Genomic DNA, 27,907 nt, shown 5'->3' on the forward strand with positions numbered 1-27,907 from the left:
ATGAGAACATGCATCAAAGAGACCTGCAAATTAGAAGAAATTTAGTGCCAATGGATTTAATTGAGTTTCTGGAAGAACAAACATTCACCTGGAATATGTACTCAAAGGAGGTCAGAGTAGGATTGTGCATGAACTTTTGATAACTGTCATTGAAAAGGCCATCTCAGTTCTCCAAGTTCAGGCAGTGCAAGGGATGACTTTCTACTGGCTGCATCGCTGACTCCTCCTCCTTTCTCAGCACATAAACACTGCAGACTGGCCTCATTGGATCTCAGCTGGGCACAGCAGGGGAGCCCTGCAAGACTCTCAGCTGGGAGGGAAACTTGGAGCCAGAACTGCTGAAGGAAAGCTGAGATGGAGCTGATCCCCAACCTTTCCATGGAAACCTGGGTGCTGCTGGCTATCAGCCTGGTGCTCCTCTACATGTGAGTAGCTGTCCAAGCTTCTCCCTATCTGTAACTGGAGTTGGGGTGATACACAGGCCCCCTTTCCTTTCCTGTTGGAACATCCGAAGAGAACATGGAGGAGAAGTTGAAATCGAGGCTTTGATAGTGCAGTTCCTACTGACATTATTGCTGATCCCTTGAGCTCCTACCCTTCTGACTCCCTCCCTCTCTTACCTCATGGCTCAGAGGGTTTTGACAAGACTTGCTCCTGGGAAGATGGAGTTGGCTCCCAGTCTGCACTTAGACTAACCAAAATCAATTCAGAGAACTCATAAACAATTGGCCACCACAGCCCTTCTGAGTTTGGGGAGTCCCAAGATCATGGAGGTGCTTAAACTTCTTCTCACTGTCCTTGCCTCCTTGCTTTCTTCAGCATGCACCAATGTGTGTAAGGCTTCTCCCCTGTGCACACATATGTCTATTGCTCACTCTCTCTCTCATCCCCTAACATGCTTTACACAAATTCCCATCATGCATCCTAGACATTGTAGGAGGGTTGGCATCCACTCTTTCCTCTTTTCTGTAACCCTCACCTGACACACCCTTCCTCTGAATAACTCAAGTTGTTTTTTGTCTTGCAGTATCCAGAACCATTTCCGACTCAGTGCTGTGTTTTTAGAGCAGAGGACAGCTAGCACAGATCCTGAGGGAGGGTCTCCGTTGATGGTTGCACCATGCTTAAATGTTCTTTTACTTTATAGATATGGGACCTATCCTAATGGGATTTTTAAGAAGCTCGGCATTCCTGGACCCAAACCTCTGCCTTTTTGGGGCACCATGTTGGGCTACCGAAATGTGAGTACTGTTTGAGCTTTCTTTTCTTCTTGTGGATGCGACTTCCTGTGTATCTGTGTATGGATCAGTTCCATAGACGCAAACACCAGTCTTAGGGGAAAAGTTCTGGGGTGTCAGACCACTGGAAACTATGTGTCCAAATAGGAGAGTGCTCGGGCTTCCCTTTAGGATTTGCTGACATATTTGCAGCTGTGGTTAGAAAGCTGTGACCACAGACATATCAGAGCCCGGTGTTCAGGACTTCATGTTCAGACTGTAAGGAGCAGGAGAAGTCTGGGGTTTTCCTTAGTGGAGCCTCCAGGAAGGCACAGGTGTCCTTAGCCAGCACTCATGGGAAAGCATGCCTGGTCACAGTAGCACCACAGCAGCCTGTGTGCACTAGACCAGACTTCACACTGGGCTCAGGAGCAGCACTTGTTCTCTTCCTGCTGGCCAGCTCTGCAGCATCCCTGGATCAGGATGCCTGTGTGTTGACTACAGAGAATTCCCCTTTACCAGAAACCTCTCAGGGACTCCTGTGTCCCTGCAGTTACTTCAATGGCTCCATACTGTCTTAATACCCAGGGCATTTTTGAAGGTTTGACATAATAATGGTGTTCTGCATTGATTCTTTTCCCCAAGACAGCACCCTGAAGGACATTCTGAGTAGGATGTGGTTCAACTAAAACAAGTTAGTGCTTGTCTCTCACCCTCAGATACCATAGGGCAAATGAATTTTTGCTTTTCAAAGCGAAGGCAGACTCCTTTATAGAATCATCCCAGGAAGGATGATTTTATCAAATCTTTAGAGACACTGAAAGTGCACCATAAATACAACAAGGACCATGAATGTTGGTGATTCTCTGTGACTTTGGTCGGTCGGCCAAGGCTGGCATCTGGCTAGATTGTAATGAGCTCAGATGCTGAAGGCCATCAGCAGAGCCTGCGAGCCAGCTGCTCTCTGCTAGGATTTCCTTCCCCACATACTCCAGTTGCCTGTCAGAGTCCAAGTTTTACAGTTAGATGCTTACTGCAGGCCTGAGATCTAAATGAGACCTCTATTGCCCCATGGCTGCCTGAGAAAGCCTTAAGGCCATTCCCCTTGAAAGGGGAACATTTTTCATAATCACCCCAGCACATTTCCCTTCCTGAATCTTCTTTTGCATTAAGTCACAGATATGATGTCATGACAGAACATTTCCTCTTTTCACCTTTGGCCTGAAAACTCAGAGCTAGTGTTTCCTTTGCTCTGTCCTGCTGTAGAAAGGGGCCTCTCACTGATTCCTGTGTTCCATCATAATTTCCCCATCATCTCCTCTCACCCTCCCATTTTCTCTCTCTTTTCTTTTTATCGCTTCTTAATTTTTTGATTTTCCTTTTTACGTTTTCTCAATTTTCATTAGTTCTCTGAGAATTTCATGCAATGCGTTTTGATTGTATTCACTGCCCACCCCAAGCTCCCCCCACATCCTTAGCCCTTCCCTACCTACCCACTTTGTGTATTTTTCTGTAACCCATGGAGTCTGATTTGTGCTTCCTACATACTCTCAGTTGTGTATATAGCCACTCACTGGATTGTGGTTGATCTATCATGAGCCACATCCTTAAGGAAAACTAACTGTTCCTCTCCCAGCCCTGGCCAATTGCCAAAAGCTCCTCAGATGTGGGGGAGGGGGGACTTCATGTCCTCCTCTCCTCTCCATGCTAGGGTTTGTCTGGCTTGTTCTTGCTCAGATCCTGTGCACACTTTCACAGTCACTGTGAGTTCATATGTGCAAATGCCCTGTTGTGTCCTTGAAAACAGTTTTTGTTGTAGTGTTTTCTGTCTCTGGCTCATGCAGTCTTTCTGCCCCCGTGCCAAGGGAAGGAGATCATTATACAGAGGAGATATCTCATTTAGTGCAGTTTCTGCAGTTTCTTATTCTCTGCACCTTGGCCAGCTGTGGATCTTCTGTTTCCCCTCATTTAGATGTTGAGATGACGTCCACCCTGGCCTCAACTTTTCCATCTTCTTGCTTCTTCCTGAGTGCCAGGGTTATAGTTGTGTGCCAACAAGTCTGGCTTCACTCTATCAGTTCTGTACTATAAAACGATGGGTTAATACTGAACCAGGAGATAGAAGAGTGTACACCCTGGGAGGTTTATACACATTCCCTTAGTTTGGATTCTTGAGGAACACTTCAGTGTGTTCTAGGATTTCAAGGACAATACACACACACACACACACACACACACACACACACACACACACACACGCATGCACCCAAGCCCGCACACACACACACCCAGACACGAAGCTGCTTGGTATCCTTAAGTAGCGACAGTTCTTTCAATAGATACAACACTGAGAAAATTTAAGACCAGCCTTAAACTCTCCCTTCCAGACAATTCTTCTAGTCTCCTCTGTCCTTTCAGGTGTCTCTAATAAGAACTTGCCTCTAATCCCTGGTGAGGGACAGGAAGCCTGATTTCACGGAATTTGAGTCATTTGCACCCCAGTTAGAGAAGGATACACTGTATACAGGCCAATAATGGATTGAATTTTATTTCTTTCTCCAGGGTTTGTGGAAATTTGATATAGACTGCTATAAAAAGTATGGGAAAATATGGGGGTGAGTATTCTGGAAACTTCCACTTGTTGAATGAAGCACTCCACTTCATGAGGACAAGGCCTTTGGAGGTTGTCCTGCCAGGGTCTAATACATCACAGTTGTGAATTTGAACAGCAAGAATTCCATGGGTGTATTCCCTACTAGGACATCCTCTAGACTGATTAATCAAGGGCTCCAAGACTCCATGTCTTTGCACCTAATGTTCAGAACCTTCTAATATGTGCTCAGAAATGCATGATCATCTCAACACCAATTCAGTTTTAGTCAAACCCAGAACTCCTTTATATCAACATAAAAAGTAATGTTCACTTTTGAAAGATACACTGGGAGATGTACAAAAGTAGATTAGGAACTCATCTATATCCTAAAAACATGTGGAGCAATTAAAATATTAAATTTACTAGAAAAACACATGGATATTCCCTGTATATCTAATTCTGATGACTTTGAAGAAGAGATGTGGGGTATTTGTAAAGCACTGTGTTCTCCTTTGAGCCTATGTCTTCAATGGTTCCAGAGTAGCTGAGCCAATGGCACAGCCCTTCCCTGTCAGAACAGCTGGCGGTTTGGTGAGAGGTTGGAGGAGGTGTCACCGTTGTACTGTGAGACACAAGCAAGTGGAGGAGCCTCTGTCTCTGCATCTCCTCTCATTCATCCTCAGAAACCACAGGCCTGGTCACAGGGTCTACTGAGGCCACGTGACCCGATGCCAAGCCTGTGCTGTGCTGCCCTCTGGTGGTCCCAAAGCAACTGCTCCTGCAACAGTATTAGGAACACTGAGTTCTTTGTCTCTAAGTTCCCACTGATACATTCTGTTTTGACTTTGGAATCATCGACCATTTTTTATATCTCTGGAGATCAAACCCAGTGCCACACACTTTATAGATAAGGGCTCTACCACTGAGCCACACCTCCAACCCAGGTACTGAACTATTTACACAAAAGAATAGTATTGGCAATAACCATGTGAGTTTGCCTCACCTTAGCCAATGTTTCAGTGTTCATTCTTACTAAAGATGTCTTTGAAGAGCTGTTTTCTCCTAAGTATCTCTCCCCTGCTTCAGCCACACTACCCTTCATTCAATTCCAGTGTCTTCTATGGTCAGAACTTGAAGTAGGGGTTCATGTTGCTGTGCTTTATAGAGCTGGCAGTGTGGCCTGTACAGCCTCAGGGGTAGAGTCTGGAGTCCTGGGTGTAACTCCAACTGTAGAATCCATCTTCTGAGGTTCAGTCCACCCTGTTTTCCCACCTCAGGTTTTATGACGGTCGACAGCCTGTGCTGGCTATCACAGATCCAGAGATCATCAAAACAGTGCTGGTGAAAGAATGCTACTCAGTCTTCACAAACCGTCGGGTAGGTGTCCTTTTTAGGAAATATAATGATTTGTTTTCATTAAACTTTAATTTGGTTCTTGTAAATGGTAATGTCTTTTGCATGAGTATAAATATAATATATTGCGGCCAGTATACTAAAATGAAATTAGCTTTGACATCATTGGGAGTTTATTTACATTTCCTCTGAGTGGCATTCCCTGATCTCTCTCTCTCTCTCTCTCTCTCTCTCTCTCTCTCTCTCTCTCTCTCTCTCTCTGTGTGTGTGTGTGTGTGTGTGTGTGTGTGTGTGTGTGTGTGTTGTGTCGTGTTTTGGACATTGTTGCACATCCTGTTTAGTGTTGAAGCTACACAGTGAAGACACAGGACTGTCCCTTCACCATGGGACTTTCTTCTAAACATGTGGTGTGATCATAAGAAGCCTGTCTTTTCTTCCTGGCAGTGTCTGATGCATTTTATGGAATTTTTTGGGGTCAAATTTGATAATATTTTGCTTAACTTTCTTATTTTTAATGATAATATGTAGTTTCATATTTTAGATTTACGTCTATAATCTTTTTTTTTTTTTGGTATGAGAAACAGAGGTCAGGTAAAGATTTCTGTTGTACCATGCGTATTCAATTGTTCCAATGCCATTTTGGGAAAAGTTCTTCCCTCCAAAAATTACCAGTCCTGTTACATGTATGGGACACTTTCTCATCTATTTTCTTCAATCAATTGATCACGGTGTTTTCTCTCTATGGGGACCATTCCTTCTTGATGAGTGCTCATGTAGATTAATTACTCCTATATTTTTCTTTTTTAGAATTGTTTGGTTGGTTCTGGGACCTTTGCTTTTCTATCCAAATTATGAATATTCTTGTCTGAATTTGAAAGCTCAGTGTGATTTGATAAAATTGAAATAAATGTAGGGGAAATATTGTTACTGGGTTGTGTCTTCTAATCCATGGCTAGCATGTAATTCTCTGAGTTTTAGTCTGCCTTTGCTTGCCAAATAGACAATTTTAGATAAAAGACCCAAAACATATTTTGTTACATTCATACTTTAAAATTTGAATTTCAGCCGGGCGGTGGTGGCGCACACCTTTAATCCCAGCACTCGGGAGGCAGAGCCAGGCGGATCTCTGTGAGTTCAAGGCCAGCCTGGGCTACCAAGTGAGTTCCAGGAAAGGCGCAAAGCTACACAGAGAAACCCTGTCTCGAAAAACCAAAAAAAAAAAAAATTAATTTCTAGTTATTGCTATAACATCATTTTCTCAATATTTCTCTACTTATCATTGCAATTATGTACAAATTCAATTGAATTATGTGACGTCTCTGTGTCCTATGACTTTTCCAAACTCACTTCTTTATTCCCTGTATTCTGTATGCTGTTTGGTGTGCTCTGCATGGATAATGGAGGTGCCTGAAAATCAGGACACTTGTACTCATTGCTTTGCAATCTGCATGTCTTCATTTGAATTTTCTTACCTTATTGCACTAGCCGGCATTTCTAGGATAGTACTGAATAACAGTGGTGAGAGGAGCCTTCGGAACTGCTCCTGGTTGGAGGGTCCAACATTCAGGCTCTCGCTATCAAGTGTGAACCTGGCTAAGGCTTTGTATAAATTTTCTCTCCATAATCAATTCAGTTTTGCTTATTTGTTTGTTTACTTGTTTTGAGACAGGGTCTTTCTCCATAGACCTGGTTGGCTCAGAAATCACTACATAGGCCAGGCTGTCCTTGAACTCACAACAATCCATTAGCCTCTGCCTCTCCAGCACTGGGACTAAAGGTGTATGCTACCATGCTTGACATCATTCCCAATTCTTAATTTTTTCTAATTGCCATAATTTTAAAAACAACAGCTCTCCAATTGATTATGCTGTTGGTAAACATATTGCAGAACTACGCTAAGATAACAATATCCCAAGACCATGTAATTTCTTTTTAATTTTATGTGTATGGGTGTTTTGCCTATATATACATATGTATACCACATACATGTGTGAAGGTCCAAAGTGGGTGTCAGATATCATGGAATTGCAGATGGCTGTGTACTGCCATGCAGGAACTGGGACCCAGACATGGGTCCTCTGCAAGAGCGACAAGTGCTCTTAGCCTCTGAGTCTCTGAGCCTCTCTATCTCTTGGTTCTAAGGCCAGTTGAGTCCATTTCTACTATAAACAGCCTTGAAGAATGTTGTAGGGCTTTTCTTTTCTACTCCCTTGGAAGAACTTTTAAGTCCAGCTTCAGTGGGGTTCAGGTCCCAAAGAGGAAGGGGACTGAATTCACATCGGAGGATTCAGCAGCTCGCTCTCTCTCTCTCTCTCTCTCTCTCTCTCTCTCTCTCTCTCTCTCTCTCTCTCTCCCCCCCCCAACCGGAGACATTCTTTATTTATATAGCATATTGACTACATTAGGCATTTAGCTAACATCAGAGCCCCAGATTTCTTTTTTATCTCCTCATTAAATGTTCAACATGGAAAAGCAAAATACAAAACAGACGGTCTTCCTGAAACATCTTTGGACAGCATCTGTCAAATCAGGAAGTTACAAATTCAGGGTCTACAAAACATAGGACCTTTTATTCTTACACTCTGTGTCTAGGCTGTCTGTTCACAGTAGCAATATGTTAGACAGTCTGAAATTATTTTTACCTTAACCAAGTTATGTATAGAAGTATGAGATGTTTTCTAAAATCCAAGCTTTAGAAAACATACCATAATAATCATTTAACTGTCTGAATTACAACATTTTTTGTTGTCTTCAGTTTTATAGTAGGGGCCTGTTGCTTTCATATGTTCCCAGAAAGGAAGATTCTGGTATCTCAGTTTTTTTTCCATCAACCCACACTATTCCTGTTCCTTCTGTGCAAGCTCTAGTGTAGGGCAATGGAGATACTTGCGCCATCTTGTATTCAGTTCTCAACAAGAAATTTCACAGAATCTACCCTATTGGTACCACGGTCCTTGGGCCACAAGGAAGACTCTTTCTTCTGTGACTCTCAGGGCAAGACCACTGCCTTCAAAGTTTTCTCCCTGGAACATGCATATATTTCCCCAGGGGCTGCAAAAGCAGAAAACTCCCCATTATGTAAACAACTGCTTCTAAAAGCTACCACAGCACCCTCTGCCTGAGAACTTGAGCCGCCCCTTGTGCTACAGCCTGCTCCAAACAACACCTTTTGCCTTGCAAGAGGGGTTTCCATTTAAGAAGAGATTTTGAAAGAAAGATTTGAAGCCATGCTCTGATGATAGGTGACACTCATGATTATATAGGCTGTGATTTGATTTCAATGAATCATAAGTGGGCGTGCCACTTAGGATCAGTAACTATCTGTTAAACAAATGATGTTTGTTTGATATATTTTCTGTGGCTGTGGACATATACATAACTTCTGCAAGATAAATTGGCTTTCAATTTGAACTAGACTTTTGGTCCAGCGGGATTTATGAAAAAGGCCATCACCTTATCTGAGAATGAAGAATGGAAGAGACTTCGAACACTGCTGTCTCCAACTTTCACCAGTGGAAAACTCAAAGAGGTGATGAGGGAGAGGGCATTTACTTATGCAATGAATCTGGAGACAGGTAGAAAACAAGCCCACAGTCCCTTTCCAAGGGTTGATCCTCTGAGTTACAATTCCTATCAGATGGTCTTCTGTCTTCATGCCCAGAGGACCCTTTATAAAATCCACTGTAACATCCCACTCATTGCTACATGTGGGGATGATTTTTCTTTCTGGAACCTGAGTCTCCTCATTTAGCTACAGATGCTGTGCTTTGTGCTTAGATGTTCCCCATCATTGGACAGTATGGAGATACATTGGTGAAAAACTTGAGACGAGAAGAAGAGAGAGGGAAGCCCATCACCATAAAAGAGTAAGTGGTGATGCAGTTGATGGGACTGTAAGTACCTTAGTGTCCCTTCAACTCTAGGAAAGGGACATCTGCAAACCAACACCAGGTAAAGGCCCCATGTGTGAGTGTGATAGGAGCCTAGACCCCACTGATGATCCAGCATGTGATTCTGACTGTGTGGCTTCCTGCCTGGGTAGCTTGGAACTATGAGCTGCCTCAGATGCAGACATTGATTCCCATGTCTCTCTCCTCAGTAGCCTTGGAGCTTATAGCATGGATGTGATCACTGGCACATCATTTGGAGTGAATGTAGATTCTCTCAACAACCCAGAAGATCCCTTTGTGCAGAAAGCCAAGAAGATATTAACAAGTGTGGATTGCTTAACCCATTTCTTCTCTCTGTATGTAAGTATCTACTTCCTTTTTTCTTACTCCCTCATATAGTATCATCAAAATAATATCATTTATCATTACTGAGATACAATTCATATATAAAAGTAATGTACCTGCTTACAACATGTAATTCAATTTTTGCTCATACAAGGCAAATGTATACCCATCACATTGTCAAGCCAGGGAATATTTTATCCAAGAAAATCTGTACCATTACTTTCCTGCCTTCCCTTCCCCTTGCCATAAGAAACACCCGTTCACTGTTCTGTAGATCTGCCTATTCCCAGGTTTGCAATAAAAAACAATAAAAATATGTCATAGAATATGTAGGATTTAGTGACTAGCCTCTTTCAGTTAACACAATATATTCAACAGAATCATATGTTGTCACCCCATGGTCTGTAGACATAACAAATTCCATGCCATCTGATGGTTCTTCAAATTGTTTTCAGATTTGGGATGCTGCAAATAATCTGTCATGGACATTGACAACTGAGATTATAATTGAACATTTGTTTTCATGTTTTTCTGGGTAGGCACTTGGGGGGGATTAGTAAATTACATAGGACTTCTGTGTTTGACTTACTGAGCAACTGAGTTTTTTCTTTGATAGATGCAGCATTTTATTTTTGGGTTAGGAGTTCATGAAGACTCCCATTCAAAACTTGGTGTTGTTATTTCCATGATGTTCACTCCAGATGCCCTAGTGGACATTCAATAGTATAGCAGCATGAGTGTTGGGTTGTGCTTTTTCAAGTGATAATTATATTTCCCCACTTGGGAGATGTTCTTGTCTTAGATTAATATCTGTTCAACTGTTGCTCCTTCATAGCTAAATTGTTTATGTGCTTTCCATTGAGTGTAAGATTGATGTGTGTCATGAATAACAGTCACTTTACAGACTATAGTTGGCATATTTCTCTATTTTGAGGTGTCTTTTAATGTTTTTCATGGGATCCTTTGAAGTACACATTTTAAAACTGTATGATGTACAATATCATAATGTGCTGTGTTTTAATCTCTAAGTCACATGGTCAGAGCTGAGGTTATGAACATTTAACTTCCTCTTAGTTTCATCTTAATTGGGCAGTACATTCCTTAAACTTTTTTTTTGATACAGGGTCATGTAGCCCTGTTTGGTGGCCCACAAAGGTTTCCTAGTGAGATCTGAGCTTGCTTTATCCAACAGGGATGCATTGGAGGATTTCTTGACCATATGCATGGTTACTAGGTGATTGGACCAGGGACTTGATGAAAGAAGGGAGAAGGTCCCTGCCAGAAGTTTGGGCCTGTCTGGTTATGTTGAAAAAATTAAAGGCGAGGGTATTCTATTTTCAGGAGTAAAAGTAAGGTAGCTGAAAGAAATGCCCAAGTGAGGCTGCAGCAAGTATCTTTCTATCGAGATTTCTTTCTTTTTTCTCTCTTTTAATTTCTATCTAAAAAATTAAGGAAAAAATGTAAGGTAGAATGTAGGAATATAGTGTAGAAAAAAATTAGAGCAAAGCCAGGCAGTGGTGGTGGAAGCCCTTAAGCTCAGCAGTCACAGACAGAGCCAGGCAGATTTCTGTGAGTTTGAGTCTATCCTGGTCTACAGAGCAAGATTGAGGACAGGCACCAAAACTACACAGAGAAACCTTGTCTTGAAAAACCAAAAAAAAAAAAAGAAAGAAAAGAAAGAAGGAAAAAATATAAGGTAGGATATAGGAATATGGTATAAGAAAAAACTTAGGATAAAATAAGCAACAAGACAGAGATACTACATCCTTGATTTTTCCAGCTGTGGGACTATGAATGCAAACTCCTGGAGGAATCAGAGTTATAAAAAAAATACTATGAGAAAAATGGGCAGAAAAAGATTCCTGTGGAAGCTTTTGGACTGTATACAGCTTAAATCTGAGTCCTGAGTGGCAAAGGAAAGAATTTTCCCTGAGATAGATGTGGATGAAATGAAAACAATTCACTCCACTGATAGCGTTACTGTATGAAAACATCATACCATCAGAATTAGTTTCCTCTTGGCCATGAAGCCAAAGTTTAGGGAACAGAAGTCTTGGAAAAAAACTTAGTAATATTTCTCTCAAAACTTTAAGCTTTCTTGTGAAAAACTTAGTAATCTCTCTCTAAAAAACTGGAAGATTTTTGAGTCTTTCCTTCTCAGATTTTTTCTCTTTCTTTAAGGGCAAAAATTTAACTCATTTGGAAATAACATCTATCAGTATGGGAAAATCACCTGTAATTGCTCTAGAAAAAAAACCCCAAAACAAAACAGAAAACCTCTTTGAACAGGGCAAATCCTCTCTGCTAGTCCTATCTCCCATTCAAGCTGGTATTAGGAAAACAGAAGACACTTTAGACAATAGCAAGAATCCTCTGCAGCTACAGCCTAGCAAGAGACACCAAGGAAAGTGCAGGGGGAGAGCTGATCAGGGACAACATCCCCCCCCCAGAGTGGAACAGCATCTGAGGAGAAGATTGTGGCATGAATGTAGCAGGTGAGGCATTGAAGCCTCCCTGAAATGAGGGAGACAAGTTCTAAGTTCTAGCACTAATGACAGCATGAGAAAAGCTGAGAGTAAATTTGGCCATATAAACAAGTCCATCAGGAATGGGGAGAGTTGCCTGCTCAACTGCAAGCTCCAAGTTGGTAGGTGAGGCTACACAGCACCCACAGCTGCCAAAGAAGCTCTTTCTTTTCTTTTTTCTATCAGGGAAAAAAACTTTCTAAAAAAAAGCTCTTTTTTCAAGTATTCTCATTCCTTTTCCCTGACCTAGTGAGGCTGAGGTTTTTGCTTCTGGCTACAAATGCCTGTCTGAGTGCACAGGGACAGGCATAACACACTCTGGAATCAGTATCAGGTAAAAAAAAAAACTCTGATTAGAGAGGTACACCTGTCAAATGATAATGCAGGGGTCCTAATGTAAGCTTAGGGCAGCCAAAAACCTCCTGGGATAACAGCAAAAATTTGACTTTGGTTTCAGCATGAAAACAGACTGTGTAATAGGATGTTTTCTCCCAGACCCAGAAAGGCAGCATGGGATATGTAGTTCATTCATAATAGCCTGACAATGTAGTGAGAGACAGCTTGGGAAATGTAGTCCATAATGTAATTTGTAACAGGATGATGATATACAGAAAAGCAGTTTGATAAATGAAGTCTGTGACAGACATGCCAGTAGTACATGGTCCAAAAACTGTTTTTTTTTCCGTGTGGTTTTTTTTTTTCAGCTCAAAATGCACTGTTTTTCCCAAACAATGTTAGAAAGCTTAGCCTTCCCTACTGAGAAGTAGAAACAGGTGAACCACTTGCTTGTCAGGAGGCAATTAAAATGATAATACAGTTTGTCAACAAACCACTTTAAAACACTCATGATAATCTTAAAAAAAACAGCTTTTAAAAATTAAGAAGAGGAAATTTTATTCTCAGTCAAGCTTAGAACCACTGATAAATTAGGCTCTGACTTCAAACTCTCAAGAAAACTTTCAGAATAATATCAAAGCTGACTACAAACTCTGAGCTTTAGAAATGATTTGCATACTTTCTGTCTTGTTAATAGTTCAGTTAAGAAATCTCTTCTAGATGTTTGCTAATAGAGTTTGATTTTAAATATAAGTATGGGTAAATGGCGCACGCCTTTAATCCCAGCAGAGGATTAAATCCCAGAGGCAGAGCCAGGCGGATCTCTGTGAGTTCAAGGCCAGCCTGGGCTACCAAGTGAGTTCCAGGAAAGGCGCAAAGCTACACAGAGAAACCCTGTCTCGAAAAACCAAAAAAAAAAAAATATTTCTTTTAAGAAATCTCTTCTAGATATGTGCTAAAGTTGGTAAAATAGTCCTATAGAGTTTCCCTTTTGAATACAAGTTTGTAAAAAGTGTAAATGTTGAATATAAGTTTGTAAAAAGTATATATGTATAGTCATGTTCATACTAGAATTGTCTTTATTACTCCATCAATATCTGTCTAGACAAATTAGGTAACATTAATATTTAAAGGAATATGTTTTTTCTTCAGATATATTTGAACACTTTTTATGATAGCCAAAATACAATTTTATGGTCTTAGTGGCCCCTGGAAAACTTAAGTGAAGGTGTCATTATTAGGGGAGCTTTTCTGTCTTCTTCCTAAAAGTTTCCACTCTTCCTCTGTTTCTGTTTAGAAAGAGGTAGGCCTCCCACAATTGAGTTAGTTTGTACAGAAATTCTCCTGCTACTTAAACATCTAAAAGTGTCTTTATAATTAGCATGGGTTTTTGTTTACTTGAGTGGATATTTTGAAGTGATTTGAAATGATTGCTTTCTCCTGGGAATCAAAACATTCTCTTGAAAGTTTTATTGAACATCTGTTAGGAGAGAGTTTTGATTTAGAAAAGGGATTGGTGCAGCTAAGACTGTTGTAATCACCTTAGACACATTTTTAAAAAAGGATATTCCATCTTTATTATACTCTACTCCTTTACTGGGAGGTAGATGTTTGCAAGCTCAACAGGGAACTGAGTCACAGCTGAGTTAGGCTCTGTACCCACTCCTGTCAGAAGCTGGTAGTCAAAGACAGGCAACTTACTTTTTGATAGCTTCCAACATAAGGCAGAGTATGCTTGATGGAAAGTATTTATCCATGACAGGTAAGGAAACTAATCAAGAAGGATGACCTAAGACAGGCACAGTCTATCTGAGGGGTCTGGGAGGCCCTTTATTATATCTAGAAGAGGGAATTGTGGAGGCCCACAAAGATTTCCTAGTGAGATCTGAGTTTGCTTTATCCAGCAGGGCTGCATTAGAGGATTGCTTGACCATGTGCATGGTTACTAGGTGATTAGAAGGGTCTACACTTGGCTGAGCTAGGTGGTAGTCTTTGCTCCTCCCCTTGGCATTCCTATTAATAACCCATTAGTAGAGACACAAGGGACCAGTGGAGAAGAATCCAGGCCCTCCTGAGGCTATTCTTTGTTTCTATCAGTTTCTCTTCCCTCTGTCCTTCTATCTAAATATTTCTCACTTCACTCTCCTCAAGAGTACGCTGGGGGGAAATGTGGGAGTTGATCCCCCATAGCACTGTTTGTTCTGGAACTTTCTATATAGAGCAGCTGTCCTTGAGCTCACAGAGATCCACCTGACTCTATCTCAAGAATGCTGAGATTAAGGGGTTGTGCTTACCACACCCATCTTAGATGTAGATCTTTGACCCACTTTTCGTTAAAATGTATGCACTGTTATCAAATTTATGCCCATTGAAGAGTAGGTACAAAGAATGTAAACACTGGAAGGTAAGGAGGAACATCATCTTATGGACATGCATGGCTCCTACACTCTCGCACTCACAGCAGTTACACTAGATCAAGCCAACCAATATTCCCTCCATAGATATGGGAGATGCTCTCTAGGTTCCACCTCTTTCTGAAGAATGTTTGGCATTTGATAGCTGCTAAGGAAGAGAGAATCATTCTTTGATGATGTGGCCACTGGTCAGTTTCCCATCCTTCAGTGGATGGCCATGGGGCCAAGAGGACAGCACTTCAGTCTTATTAAACAACAACATAAATTTGTGAAAGGGATGTCTTGAGGGGGATACTGGAAAAGCTGGAGAAGAAATATAGGGAGTGGAATGAATATGTTATTTCATTGCATATATGAAGCAATCAAACAATAACAAATATTTCTTCCTATATTATTTTTAAAATTTTGTTTATTTTTAATTGTGTGTATATATTTGTATGTACATGTGAGTACCATGCCTCTGGAGTCTAGTAGAGGAAGTTGATCCCTTAGAGCTGGAGTTGCAGTTATGAACCATTCAATGCCAAGTACTGGGCATCCAAATTGGATCTCCCATAAGCAGCAAATGCTCTTAACCACTTAGCCATTTCTCTAGCCCATATCTTGAGTGTTTTACATCTTGATGTATTATAAATAGATAACTATTTGTTAACATCACTTTGGTACTTCCTTTGAGTGAAATTGAAATACAAATGGATCTTGGAACTTCGCTGAAATTGTGTTTGATTTCTAATAAGTAAATAAGAATTCAGTGCAGATTTTTTTACACTTTCTCTTCTTTTCTCTGTAGTTATGTTTCCATTCCTTACTCCACTATATGAGATGCTAAGTATCTCTATTTTCCCAAACCGGCTACTGGATTTTTTCTGTGAATTTGTAAAGAAGATGAAGCAAAATCATCTTGAAACAAATCAGAAGGTAAAATGTGGTGTTGTGTCAGAATGCTCATCGTTTGATCATGTATCAGGCTGTGAACATGTCTGTTGTACCCTTTCTCTAATTTTCCATTGTGGACATTTCTCTTTCTGCTTCCAGACCCGAGTGGATTTTCTTCAGCTGATGATAAACACTCAGAACTCCAAAGGCAAAGAGTCCCTGAAAGGTAACCCAGGATGCTTCACCATGTTTGGATCAAGAAGTCCAGAGAGAAAAGGGTGTCAGGACATGTGCATGGGAGGGTGGTCCAGAATAGAACCTTCTGCCAAATTTCAGAAAGACAAGCAATGGATGATATCTTTAATATCCACAGGAGTTTTCTAAAAGTACATTGGTATAATTTAACCAGAGCCTGTAGGGCAGCCACAGAGAAGCATTTCATGCCCAGAAGTCCTCAGTGGTGCTGTATCTTCTGTCAGAGAAGAGTCTGATTCTCAGTCCTTTCCAATCCCACTGATTCTGGATCTCTACCTGGGAATTTGCACCTAGACCCCAATCAGGAAGCACACTGTCCAGCAGTCAGGATGGTCTCTGGGAGTGAGTGGAGAAATAGTGTTCAATAACTTCATCTGTAATTTATTCTGCTCTATATAAATAGCATCTGGGAAACTATATACCCTGCTCTTCTTCATTCTTCAGGCCCCTGGTTTTATAACATCCTCCATGCTAGCTTTGTGACATAAACTTTTATTACTGTTATAGCCACAGAATAGCTTTAAACTTCTCATATTTATTCCATATTTCTAGTCATTACCCATCACAGGAAGGGTTTTAAAGCCTTACTATTTGCTGTATAAAATATCATTCAAAAATATATTCATTTGTCTCCAGCAGTGTGATCTTTTACATTCCCTGTTATTTTCTTCTTATGATTAGTTTGCATTTCAAGTTGTCAGGCATGTCCACTTGGGGCCCCTTTATGTGGCCTCATGAAGCCTTCCATTATCTGTTCTTTCATTTCGATTGCTACAAGAGACTTTAATTTTAGAGTGTTTTCTGGTCAAAGCAGAGCTTAGGGGAAGTACAGAGACTCCCTATACATTTTTGTGTACACTCCTCCACCAGAGTGAAGTGTTTGCAGGACAGACACTCAATCATTTCCCACCTGTTTTGTCTCCCATTTACTAATATTAAGGTATTTGTCCTAGTCCCTCGTGCTGTTACTGTGACCAAATACCCCAGAAACACCTTAAGGAGAGGTTTATTCTGACCCACAGTTTAGTGGTTCAGTCCATCATGGCTGGGAAGTCCTGGTACAGCAGCAGGAGGCTGCTGGTCACATGGCATTAGTAGTCAGGAAGCAGAGAGCTGAATGCTGCTGCCTATCTCTCAATCTTCTTTTTGCTCAGTAAGGGACCCAAGGCCATGGAATGTCCCACCCACATTTAAGATGGGTCTTCCTGTGGGGCGGTGGTGGCACACGCCTTTAATCCCAGCACTCAGGAGGCAGAGCCAGGCGGATCTCTGTGAGTTCGAGTCCAGCCTGGGCTACCAAGTGAGTTCCAGGAAAAGGCGCAAAGCTACACAGAGAAACCCTGTCTCGAAAAACCAAAAAAAAAAAAAAGCCCAGTCTTGTCTCCTAGGTGATCATAGATCCTCTCAAGTTGTCAGTCTATATTAACCCCTGTATTTCTTTTATGTTTATAAGTATGTATGAGGACAATGTGTGGTGGGTGGAATTACATATTTGTGGTGGTGAGTCTGGTCTAACAGGACAGATAGGCCACAGGGGGGCACCAGAGTGGAATTCAGTCCCAAGGACGATGGATTGCCTTTCTCTGTTCGTTCCTGGACAGCTGGGAGCACCATTTGAATTTCTTTTCATCTCAACTATGATGTCCTGCTTTGATCTTCCTTATATGAAATGTTCATTTCCTTTTAGCTCTGTCTGATATGGAGATCACAGCCCAATCAGTTGTTTTCATTTTTGCTGGCTATGAAGCCACAAGCACGTCCATTTCCTTCGTGATGTATCAACTGGCCACCCACCCTGCTGTGCAGAAGAAACTTCAGGACGAGATTGACAGAGCTCTGCCCAATAAGGTGAGTGGGTGGTACCCAGAGAGGGAAGGCAGAGGTAAAGGATTCACAAGAACATGTCACATCACATGCAATGAGAATGTTTACAGAGAGCCATGCAATGGTTCTTCCACCAGCAAGAGTCTAAAAGAGAAACAAAGGGAGGGACATAGGAGATGAATGCAATCTGTAAAAACACAAATCTCTTTTTAAAAGATTTTTATTATACATGTACATAATATATATATACATACATATATATATGTGTGTGTGTGTGTGTGTGTGTGTGTGTGTGTATATATATATATATATATACATACATATATATATACAGTGTTCTGCCTGCATGTATGCCTGTAGGCCAGAAAAGGGTAACAGATCTCATTATAGATGGTTGTGAGCCACCATGTGGGTGCTGGTGATTGAAATCAGGACCTCTGGACGAGCAGCCAGTGCTCTTAAATTCTCAACCATCTCTCCACTCATGAAATACATGATCTCTACTACAGTGCTGGCTCTGGTGTATTTGTTTTCTACCGTGACAATAAGTAAGTAATAAGTAAAACACAGAAAACCAGTGTGATACATAAGGGTAAGCACCAGTCACTCAGGTGTTAGACAGTTATCTCTGCTGATGTCCTCGGGTGCTGTCTGTGCTATCTGTGGTGCTAGGCTGGCCTTCACTGGTCTTGGCAGGCTGACTTGACACTACTCTCAATGGCTGTACTGTCCAGTCGGATAGCATGGCGTGTGTGTGTGTGTGTGTGTGTGTGTGTGTGTGTGTGTGTGTGTGTGTGAATTAGGGGAGTCTTTTCTTTCCTATATTTTATAATGGAATTGATAGTGTATCAGACTACTTCCTGTCTGAAGCCCTGAGTCCAGTTAGCATCACTCTTGTAATTTGAGTGTCAGTGCCCTCTGCTGACCAGAGCTGGCATTACAGGCAGTGTGCTGGACAAATCCCTCAGGGAGTCTCCAAGTCCAACCCTCTTGGGTGGCTAATGGAGACCTGGTCAGGACAATCGATGGTGGGGATATCTCTCAGTGAGCACTTTACTTCCTCAGCCTCCGGCCACATGTACTTTAAGCTCCTAAGTATCTAATCCTGACTCTTTCCATAACTGTCGCTCAGGTAATCTCTTATCCTAGGTTTGGGGCACATTAAGTTCAGCCTCCCTGTCCTGTGATTGGTCCCGATTCTCTTCCTCCCTGAGCAGTTCAGTTTCCGAGGGAAGGTTCTGTATGAAGTCGTCAACTGGCTTCTCCATTCTGAATCATCCAGAGTGAGAGTGAGATTCCTCTTCACGGTTGCAGGAATTCAGTTTCCAGTGGAAGGTTCTGTATAAAGATGTCAGCTGGCGTCTCCATTCTGAATCATCCAGAGTGACAGTGGGATTCCTCTTCACAGTTGCAGGAGTCAGCCCCCATCTCAGCACACTCCTCATTGGTTTGAAGTCTGTGGAGGCTGTGGGGGTGTCCTGGAGGGAGGACTCCCTGCCCCTTTCACCAGAGCCTCTTGGTTGTTTTGGAGGGGCTTTGCCTTCCCCTTACCCTGGAACTGGGGAGCAGGGCATCCAGATCCATCTTCAGTTTGGTTTCTTTTCTGTGAATCATCCATTTTCCCACCATGAGTTTTCCATGTCCTATTACTTCCTTTGTGTTTCTGAAGCTCTTCCTCTCTCCTTGACAAAGATTTGTTTTGTTTCTTGTTTTCCTGTTGCTCTGACTCTTCTTCACACACAGGGGCAGTTTCTAGTGTGGGTCTTTCCAGAAGTCTCCACTGTAACTTTCTTTCCAACTTGCTATACCTGCTACCCCACAGGGAGTTAGCAAGCAGGTGTTGCCTAGTGTGAGAAGCAGGGGACACAGCTCAATCATACAATGCTTGTTTTGTGAGGACCTGAGTTTGAATCCCAGAATCCACGTGGGGAAAAGGTGTAATTGGAGCACTGAGGAGGCAGAGACAGTGTGAGCCTGTCTTCTCCTGGAGCTCACTGGTCAGCCAACCCAGCCTGCTTGATGAGTGTCAGGCCACTGAAAACCTGTTTCAAAAAACATATATAAAGTGGACTCCCAGAGGAAGGTTGGACTCTGGCTTCCACATACAGTTTAGTGCACAGCAGTCGTCCACATCCCATGAACATGCACACACACACACACACACACACACACACACACACACACACACACACTCATGCAAAACCAGAACAGTCCAAAAAGCCTGATATGGACCAAGAGTGGGTGTAGTTCCTTGCAATGGTGTTATTTCCTTACTGTAGACTGGTCTATGCAGATGAGACCTTGACACCAGGGCACTTTGTCTGAGTGTAACTGCCATATTGGTCATATGTGCTCACATGGGAAAGAAATCAGAGCACTACAGTGATGATGATGAGGGGATCTGGACATGGGAGTGTCCCAAATGGCTCCTCTGCTAAAATGTATACTTTACATCCTAATGGGCCATAATCAGGATAAAGGTCATCATAGGTGCAGAATGATTTATTAAAGCTAAGATCTACTAATGGAGGTTAGTCCTTGCAGCTTCTGACATGCAATAGCACTAGAAACTGAATTGAAATTGGAGTCCAAACCTCATCTGGAAACATCTGTTTCTTCTTCCCAGGCACCTGTCACCTATGATGCCCTGATGGACATGGAATACCTGGACATGGTAGTGAATGAAACTCTCAGATTGTACCCGGCTGCTAACAGGCTAGAAAGGATCTCAAAGAAAGATGTGGAAATCAATGGCGTGTTCATTCCCAAAGGAACTATAGTTATGGTACCAACCTATCCTCTCCATCGGGATCCTGAGTACTGGCCAGAGCCTGAGGAGTTCTGCCCTGAAAGGTACAGAGGCCTTGGGTAGTAGTCCCCACTAGGAATCAGGCAAATTAAACTTATTATGCTGCCTACTGGAAATTTCATATATGTGATTTTGTATCATTTGCATCTATATGTCTTTTGGGAATTAAACCTTTTAAAATTACAAAGTGATGATTCTTGATGCTGCAAAAACATACAAGAAAAAAAAGTATTCATGGTCATTCAGAGTCCCAAAATGTTCACCTTAGCTCCATTAATAGTGAAATATGTCCTCAAGGATTTATTTGTATGTGCGTAAAGGTTTTGCAAAAGCTAGTATATTTTACTTGTATTATGAATCATTAATTACTTAAACACTAACCTATTGTGGAATATTACTTTAACTATATTAAGGTGTGTTGCATTTGTTTATGTTGGATTTGTTTAATGACTTAAAGAAGTGTTACATTTGTTTATGCTGCATTTGTTTAACGATGTGAAGATGTGTTGCTTTGCCTGCCTAAAGCACCTGATCGGTCTAATAAAAAGCTGAACGGCCAATAACTAGGCAAAAGAGGGATAAGCGGGGCTGGTGGGCAGAGATAATAAGTAGGAGGAGGAATCTTGGCTGGGGGAGAGGGGAGAAAGAGAGAAGAGAGAAAGAGAAGAGAGGCAGATGCTTGGATCCAGCCAGCCAGGCAGCTGCCAGCCAGTCAATCATGGAAGAAGTCATGGAAAAGTAGGACATACAGAATGAAAGCAAGGTAAAAAGCTCCAAAGCAAAATGTAGATGAAGAGAAACAGGTTAAATTAATTATAAGAGCTAGTGGGACAGGCATAAGGCTGAGTGTTCATAACCAATAAGTCTCTGAAACATGATTTGGGAGCTGGTTGGCAGGCCAAAGAAAGCCGCTACACTAACCTATATACCACATCTTGTCATATACGTATATGTCTTATTTGGTGACTAGGCAGTAGTTGATACAAGTGATATCTAAATTTACATATAGGATTCTTGTTCTTTTTTCATGTGTTCTATGCTGGTTCCTAAATTTACCATTAGCTTTAAGAACTTTTCCCATTGTCTGTTTGGTTAGAAACTGCCTTCTTGAAGGTTGAGGCAGTAGCATACTTTTCACTCTAATTCTGACATGTCTTTCAGAATGGGAACATATACCCATCCTGGAAAGAATTTTGGTATTTAAACATATATTTCCTCTCTATACGCATTCAGCTCAGCTCAGCTCAACATCAGAGGCTCCTCTATTTTAAGGGACATAGAAAGACCATTAGCTTACAATGCCTTTATTTTTATTCTTTTTTATGTGTATGGGTGTTTTCCTGTATGTATCTGCATCACATGTACCTGGTGCCTCAAAAGGTCACCAGACAGTGTCAGGTACCTGTGCTGGTCATCAAATCCAGGCCCTTTGGATAAGAAGCCAGTGCTCTCATCTGCTGAGCCATCTCTTCAGCCCCTGACTAAAAATTCTTAAAGTGAGACATCCATAGCAAGAGTTCAGTTGCAAGTCCACAAATGTAAGCTGCACCATCCTGGTTGAGGGTGTGAGAACTCCAAACATGGAGCTCTTGGGTCTTCATGTTCCAAAGCCTCGTTTGCATCCCCACTCTGTCTCCAGGTTCAGCAAGGAGAACAAGGGCAGCATCAATCCTTATGTTTACCTGCCCTTCGGGAATGGACCCAGGAACTGCCTTGGCATGAGGTTTGCCCTCATCAGCATGAAACTTGCTGTCGTCAGAGTCCTGCAGAACTTCACCCTCCAGCCTTGTGAGAAAACACAGGTGAGGCAGAAAACTCTCTCTATAAATCGTATTTAGTTGGAAGTTTTTTGTTTTTTAATTTAGAGTTTCACCTATAGAAAGGGGAAATTGATCATTCATCATATTATGCTGCTTTGTATGGAATACAGGATTTGACCTATGAGCTTAAGGACCTTCCATTCTGAGCTGCAAGTCTGTGTCTGGATAAAGCACAAACAGAGAAATTATTTAGGGTTCATGCTGATCAGCATGACATGATTAAGTATAGTGTCTTTGAGATCAAGTCCAGGTGTAAATTGTGTGACTAACTGGAAACGGGGAAACTGTTGCACATACTCATAGCTCGTAATGATCACCTTGCTGTGGTTTGTGAACAGAGGGCTTCCTGGCACTAGCTCTGCTTTTAACTTTGTAACTTTAAAAACTCACTGTGCCTAATCATCTCAGATACCTGGAAATGATTTATCCAGAGCATGGCTTTAAGAGATCCATATTGGCTGCAGTGAACAGTGATTTCAGACACTACTATAGCATATAAAGAACTTCAACCCTTCATGACCATCCTGACCATTTGATCTCACATTTTCATAACTGTGCTACATGAAGACTTCTTTCATGTTCTCTGAAGTCTCTCTTCTACTGTCTGTACTCTTCATTCTGGCCTTATTCTTCAAGTTGAAGTAGGTGACTAAGCCATTCAAATGAGCTGTCTGGCCATGGCCCACCTACTCCTCTGCTCTAGTGATGTCTGCAGCCTCTTTTCATCACAAAGGCAATGCACCCAATTTTGTTCTCTGCACTGAAGAATTATGTCATTGAATTTCACCTTATTTTCATTTACTTACTCTACCAAGACTGCTTTGCTGGGAAGTCTGTGAATATCTTAGGTATATTTTAAGGAGTATTTTACAACTGTTCTGGAGTTCTTAAATATACATTTAACCTATTTTTATATTTTAAATTTGCTTGTGTAAGCATACATGGGCATATATGCCTATCCTTCTGTGTGTGTATCTCTGGAGAGAATAGATGCATGCTGTTAAAACACAAACAATACACTTAGAAAAGTTGACATGTTGCCCTCTCCCCAAACTTAAAGGTCAATTGTCTTTACTTCCAAATAAAGCAATAAATGATAAGGCTAATTTCTTTTTTATGTTTTCTATTTTAATTTCTGAAAAAAGTATTTCTGAACATGATTTCCATAACACAGGCAAAAAAAATCAATCAAGTTGATAAAGTTTACATCAAATTCAAGGTTATGTCACAAGAAAAGAAACAATAAAGCATTTCTGGAGACAAGTAAAACATTTCAAAAACATACAACTGATAAGTTAATATATAAAATAGAACAGGAATTTAATTAACTTCACAGCAAAGAAGCAGCCCAATTAAGCATAGAGATTTCTGAAGAGACAATCAAGATTAATATGAATAAATTCATTCCTAATAGTCTTAGTTTCTTCTTGCTATCATAAAGTATAATCTATGACTGGTTACATTATTAGGAATACAGCTTGGTTGTAGTTAGAGTTTGGAATATGAGTGTCTGAGTGTAGACTATCTCATCAATTCAGCCTCTTGGGGAGTGGCTCACTTGCCTCGGTTCCAGTCAGCAACTTTTTGTGAGGGAGGATCATATGACAAGACAGCAAGCCAGGAAGACAGAACACGCATGTATTTAGTTTCTACACAACAATTCTCTCTCATGGAAATGAGCCAGAGCCTCCTAGGAATTACAGGAACCTCTTCTGAAGAGAGCACCCTTAATGACTTGACAGCTCCTGCCGGGCCTCACCTTTGAAAGGTTGCACCATTGAGACACCAAGGACCCAAGCCTCTGGCTTATGAATCCCTGAAGAGCAAAGCATACTAAGTCTATGAAGTATGAAAATGAAAGTAACAGAGAGTATCAACACACCACACTTATTTGAGTGTGGCTGCTATAACATAGTCCAAGTTAAATGTTGCCCAATATAGAATGAAAATGGTACGTGTATTAATATAAGAGAAAACAGCATGTAGGTCCTATGATCCAACACTTCTTCTGGGTGTGTAGCTAGAGTTTTCCTTCCTGGCCCACAGTCAGGACAAATCTCTCTCACCTGCCAGTCCCACAGCTGCTCAGACCCAACCAAGTAAACACAGAGACTTATATTGCTTACAAACTGTATGGCCGTACCAGGCTTCTTGCTAACTGTTCTTATATCTTAAATTAATCCATTTCTATAAATCTATACCTTGCCACATGGCTCGTGGCTTACCAGCATCTTCACATGCTGCTTGTCATGGCGGCAGCTGGCAGTGTCTCCCCTGCCTTCCTGTTTTCTCTGTTCTCCTCTCTGTTAGTCCCGCCTATACTTCCTGCCTGGCCACTGGCCAATCAGTGTTTTATTTATTGACCAATCAGAGCAATTTGACATACAGACCATCCCACAGCACTTCCCTTTTCTTTCTTTTTTTTTTTTTTTAAAGAGGAAGGTTTTAACTTTTACACATCTCCAAAGCCAGCTTGGTATATTTGGGAATTTGGGCGTAGCTTCTCTTACTACTCCCTGCTGGAGGGGGGCGTTGTATCTTATGGGGACACAAAGAAAATTTTAGGATTATAGAGTAGTCCATGAGGGTGTATCATCTGAGCCAGTTGCCTTAAAATGGTTCTGGATGTTGGATCATCTGGGCCATGGTGTCATCAGAGACCTTTCAGGGGGTCTTGGCTGATCAAACCTGATGTATCTTAATCTGGAACAAATCCATAGCCTCTTGCTTTCTGTGGAAACAAAAACAGAGCCTCCTTTCCAAAGCAACACATCCTTACATCCAAATTTTGAAGTCAAGGTACCTTTAAAATATACATTTTGGCATAACTCAACAGCTTTTGCAATCAAATGTTTTTCTTCAGTTATGAATATCAAAGAGAACAAAATCCAGATTCTCTGTGTGGTAGCCATCTTTATGTGGCTTATTTTTTTATATTACCTTGAACCTATTGCTTTAAACTGCAGCATTCTAAGACTGAAATGTCTCTGTGGCTGCTGGCTCTGCCCACTTCAGCTTCCTAACATGGCGGTGGTACATTTTCCGCCAGCTCTGGGAGCCATCAACTCTCAGAAATAGTGGGTCTATGCTTCTTTCAAAGCAGCGTGTAGCCCAGAAACCTCTTTTTTTGTTGTTTTGTACTAGCAAAAGCTAAATCCACCACACAGCTTAATGTGCCACTTGCAGAGGCCTCATTCCCGCCATACTGCAGGTTGAGCGTGCATGCCAGAACCCACCGTAGTAGCTCAAACACGCAGGCTGCCGCTAGCTTGAAAGAGACAACTAGGAACTGTTTTTAGCTCTGTTTTAGAATCTTTTTTCTCAGGTTTTAGGTGGAAACACTTGCCAACACGTTGGGCACCATTTGTAGCTAGAGTTTTTCTTCCTGGCCCACAGTCAGGACAAATCTCTCTCACCTGCCAGTCCTACAGCTGCTCAGACCCAACCAAGTAAACATAGAGACTTATATTGGTTACAAACTGTATGGCCATACCAGACTTCTTGCTAACTGTTCTTATATCTTAAATTAATCCATTTCTATAAATCTATACCTTGCCACGTGGCTCATGGCTTACCAGCATCTTCACATGCTGTTTGTCATGGCAGCGGCTGGCAGTGTCTTCCCTGCCTTCCTGTTTTCTCTGTTCTCCTCTCTGTTAGTCCCACCTATACTTCCTGCCTGGCCACTGGCCAATCAGTGTTTTATTTATTGACCAATCAGAGCAATTTGACATGCAGACCATCTCACAGCATGGGTGTATATCTACTGTATTACTTTTCCTGTGAAGCCAGAGCTGTCTGGGTCCCATCAAGGAAGCAGCTGCCCTTCAGCGGTGGGTGATGCAATTCCTGGTGTGCACCGCCTGTGTCTGTGCATCGCTCTTGCTGTCCCAGCTGTGAACAGCTTCAGCATATAACAAGAGCATGTGAGTCATTGCTATGGAATTGCTGGAAAATTCTCTGTAGCTGGCAAATATTTTAATGATACATGTGGTAAAACCAGACCCAGATAGCCTTTCATCTTCTCAATACCAAAGCTGTAATGATAGATAAGCCTTTTATTTTTCTTGAGCTAAAACACAGAGCACAAGATGATATCTGTTGAATAAAGGGTTCATTTTACATGTTTCCTAAAGGGGAAAAGACATAAAACCAATTTGAGCTATAACTAACCACATTTTCAGTGTTGCCTAAAAGGGACCAGAGCACGCTGATGTGACAGTAATGCACAGAATCATGCACATTACCCGCTTGCTCTAGAATCTTACACTTTTTTTTCACTTTTCGTTATTAAGAAATTTTCTACTCACTCCACATGCTATCCACAGACCCCGCCTCCTTCTTCCTCCCACCCCCCAGCCCTCTTTCCCAAGCCACCCCACAACCCCACATCCCCCAAGTTGAGGTCTCCCATGGTGAGTCAGCAGAGCTCAGCACACTGAGCCTAGGCAGGTCCAAGCTCCTTCCCACTGCACCAAGGCTGTGCAAGGTATCACACCACAGGCACCAGATTCCAGAAGCCTGCCTATAGACCAGGGACAGATACCGATCCCCCTGGATAAGGCTAATTTCTAATCATGTATGTAGCTACTCAGCTCCTCTCATCAGCTGTCCTTTATATGTTGCCGTTAGTAGAGAGGTCGTTATCCCCTCATTTGTCACCCAGGGCAGCTGAGTAGCTGTCCTGTCTATACAGTGCTTCAGAAAGATGGACAGACAAAGACTTTAATCTTGAAAGCTTCCCATAAGCTGACATTCTTCAGTTTCCTTGATAACTGTTTCCCCACCATCTACGGAGACCAGATGTTGGCAGCTTCTCTTCTCCCATAAGGCTGAAGAGACTGAGGTAAAATGATTGGTGGAAACACTGAATGACTCAGAAGTTCCCCATTCATACTACCCTCGGGGGCTAAGAGGAGATGTTAGGAAACATCACAAGTTCTTGCCTGCCATTAAACTGGACAGGCACAACTGGCCTGAGAAGTTGAGTTGTGCCCACAGAGCTGCACTGTCTGATATCTGTTCAAGATTATCTTCTACATGTCAACAAATGTAAATTTACCTTTATACTGCCTATCAAAAACAGCCTTCCACATACTTAAAATGTGATCCAGAATTTTAAAACTCAGCCCTTTCACTTAAATTCGAATCAATAAAGAACGTGGGTCAACATATTCTTCCCCCTCAGGTTCTATATACAATAATTACTCCAAAATGACTTTATTGCATGAACTTGGGTGTTTTCACTACCCAATCCTAATGAAAATGTATGTATAAAGAATTCAAGACATATGAAGCCCAAAGTGTTTTATGTATATAAAATACCGCTGTCCTGAATGGATTTGTTGTGCTTTGCTCTGTGATTGCTGGCTCATTCTTTCTTTCTCAATGCGCTTCTTCAACTACCACAGATACCCTTGAAGTTAAGCAAGCGAACAATTTTTCAACCAGAAAAACCCATCATCCTGAAAGTTGTGTCAAGGTGAAATCACAAATGGAGCTTGGGTTTCCCGCAAGATTTCAGCTGTTCTTCAAGGAGGCTGTGCCACCCAACATCAGAGAATCTAATTTGCCTTTGAATTAAATCAGCTTAATTGCCCTTGATGAGTAGGTGTTCAATAATTCATTGAGCATGCTCAGTGTCTGTGCT

The 27,907-nt window shown here is 41.6% G+C and overlaps 1 protein-coding gene across 1 annotated transcript; it reads left to right on the forward strand.

The window, feature by feature from the left end:
• Window positions 1-354: 354 nt before the first annotated feature.
• Window positions 355-27,792, forward strand: LOC131898045 (cytochrome P450 3A25-like). The gene is given in 14 exon segments (XM_059249097.1): window positions 355-425; window positions 1,148-1,241; window positions 3,780-3,832; window positions 5,088-5,187; window positions 8,579-8,692; window positions 8,941-9,029; window positions 9,263-9,374; window positions 9,377-9,413; window positions 15,464-15,591; window positions 15,709-15,775; window positions 17,492-17,652; window positions 20,255-20,481; window positions 22,077-22,239; window positions 27,669-27,792. Coding segments are annotated over 14 exon segments (1,491 nt in total). The 3' UTR covers window positions 27,744-27,792.
• Window positions 27,793-27,907: the final 115 nt, after the last annotated feature.

Source organism: Peromyscus eremicus, chromosome 23 (assembly GCF_949786415.1).
Source record: "Peromyscus eremicus chromosome 23, PerEre_H2_v1, whole genome shotgun sequence".
In the NCBI taxonomy this organism is placed as follows: domain Eukaryota; kingdom Metazoa; phylum Chordata; class Mammalia; order Rodentia; family Cricetidae; genus Peromyscus; species Peromyscus eremicus.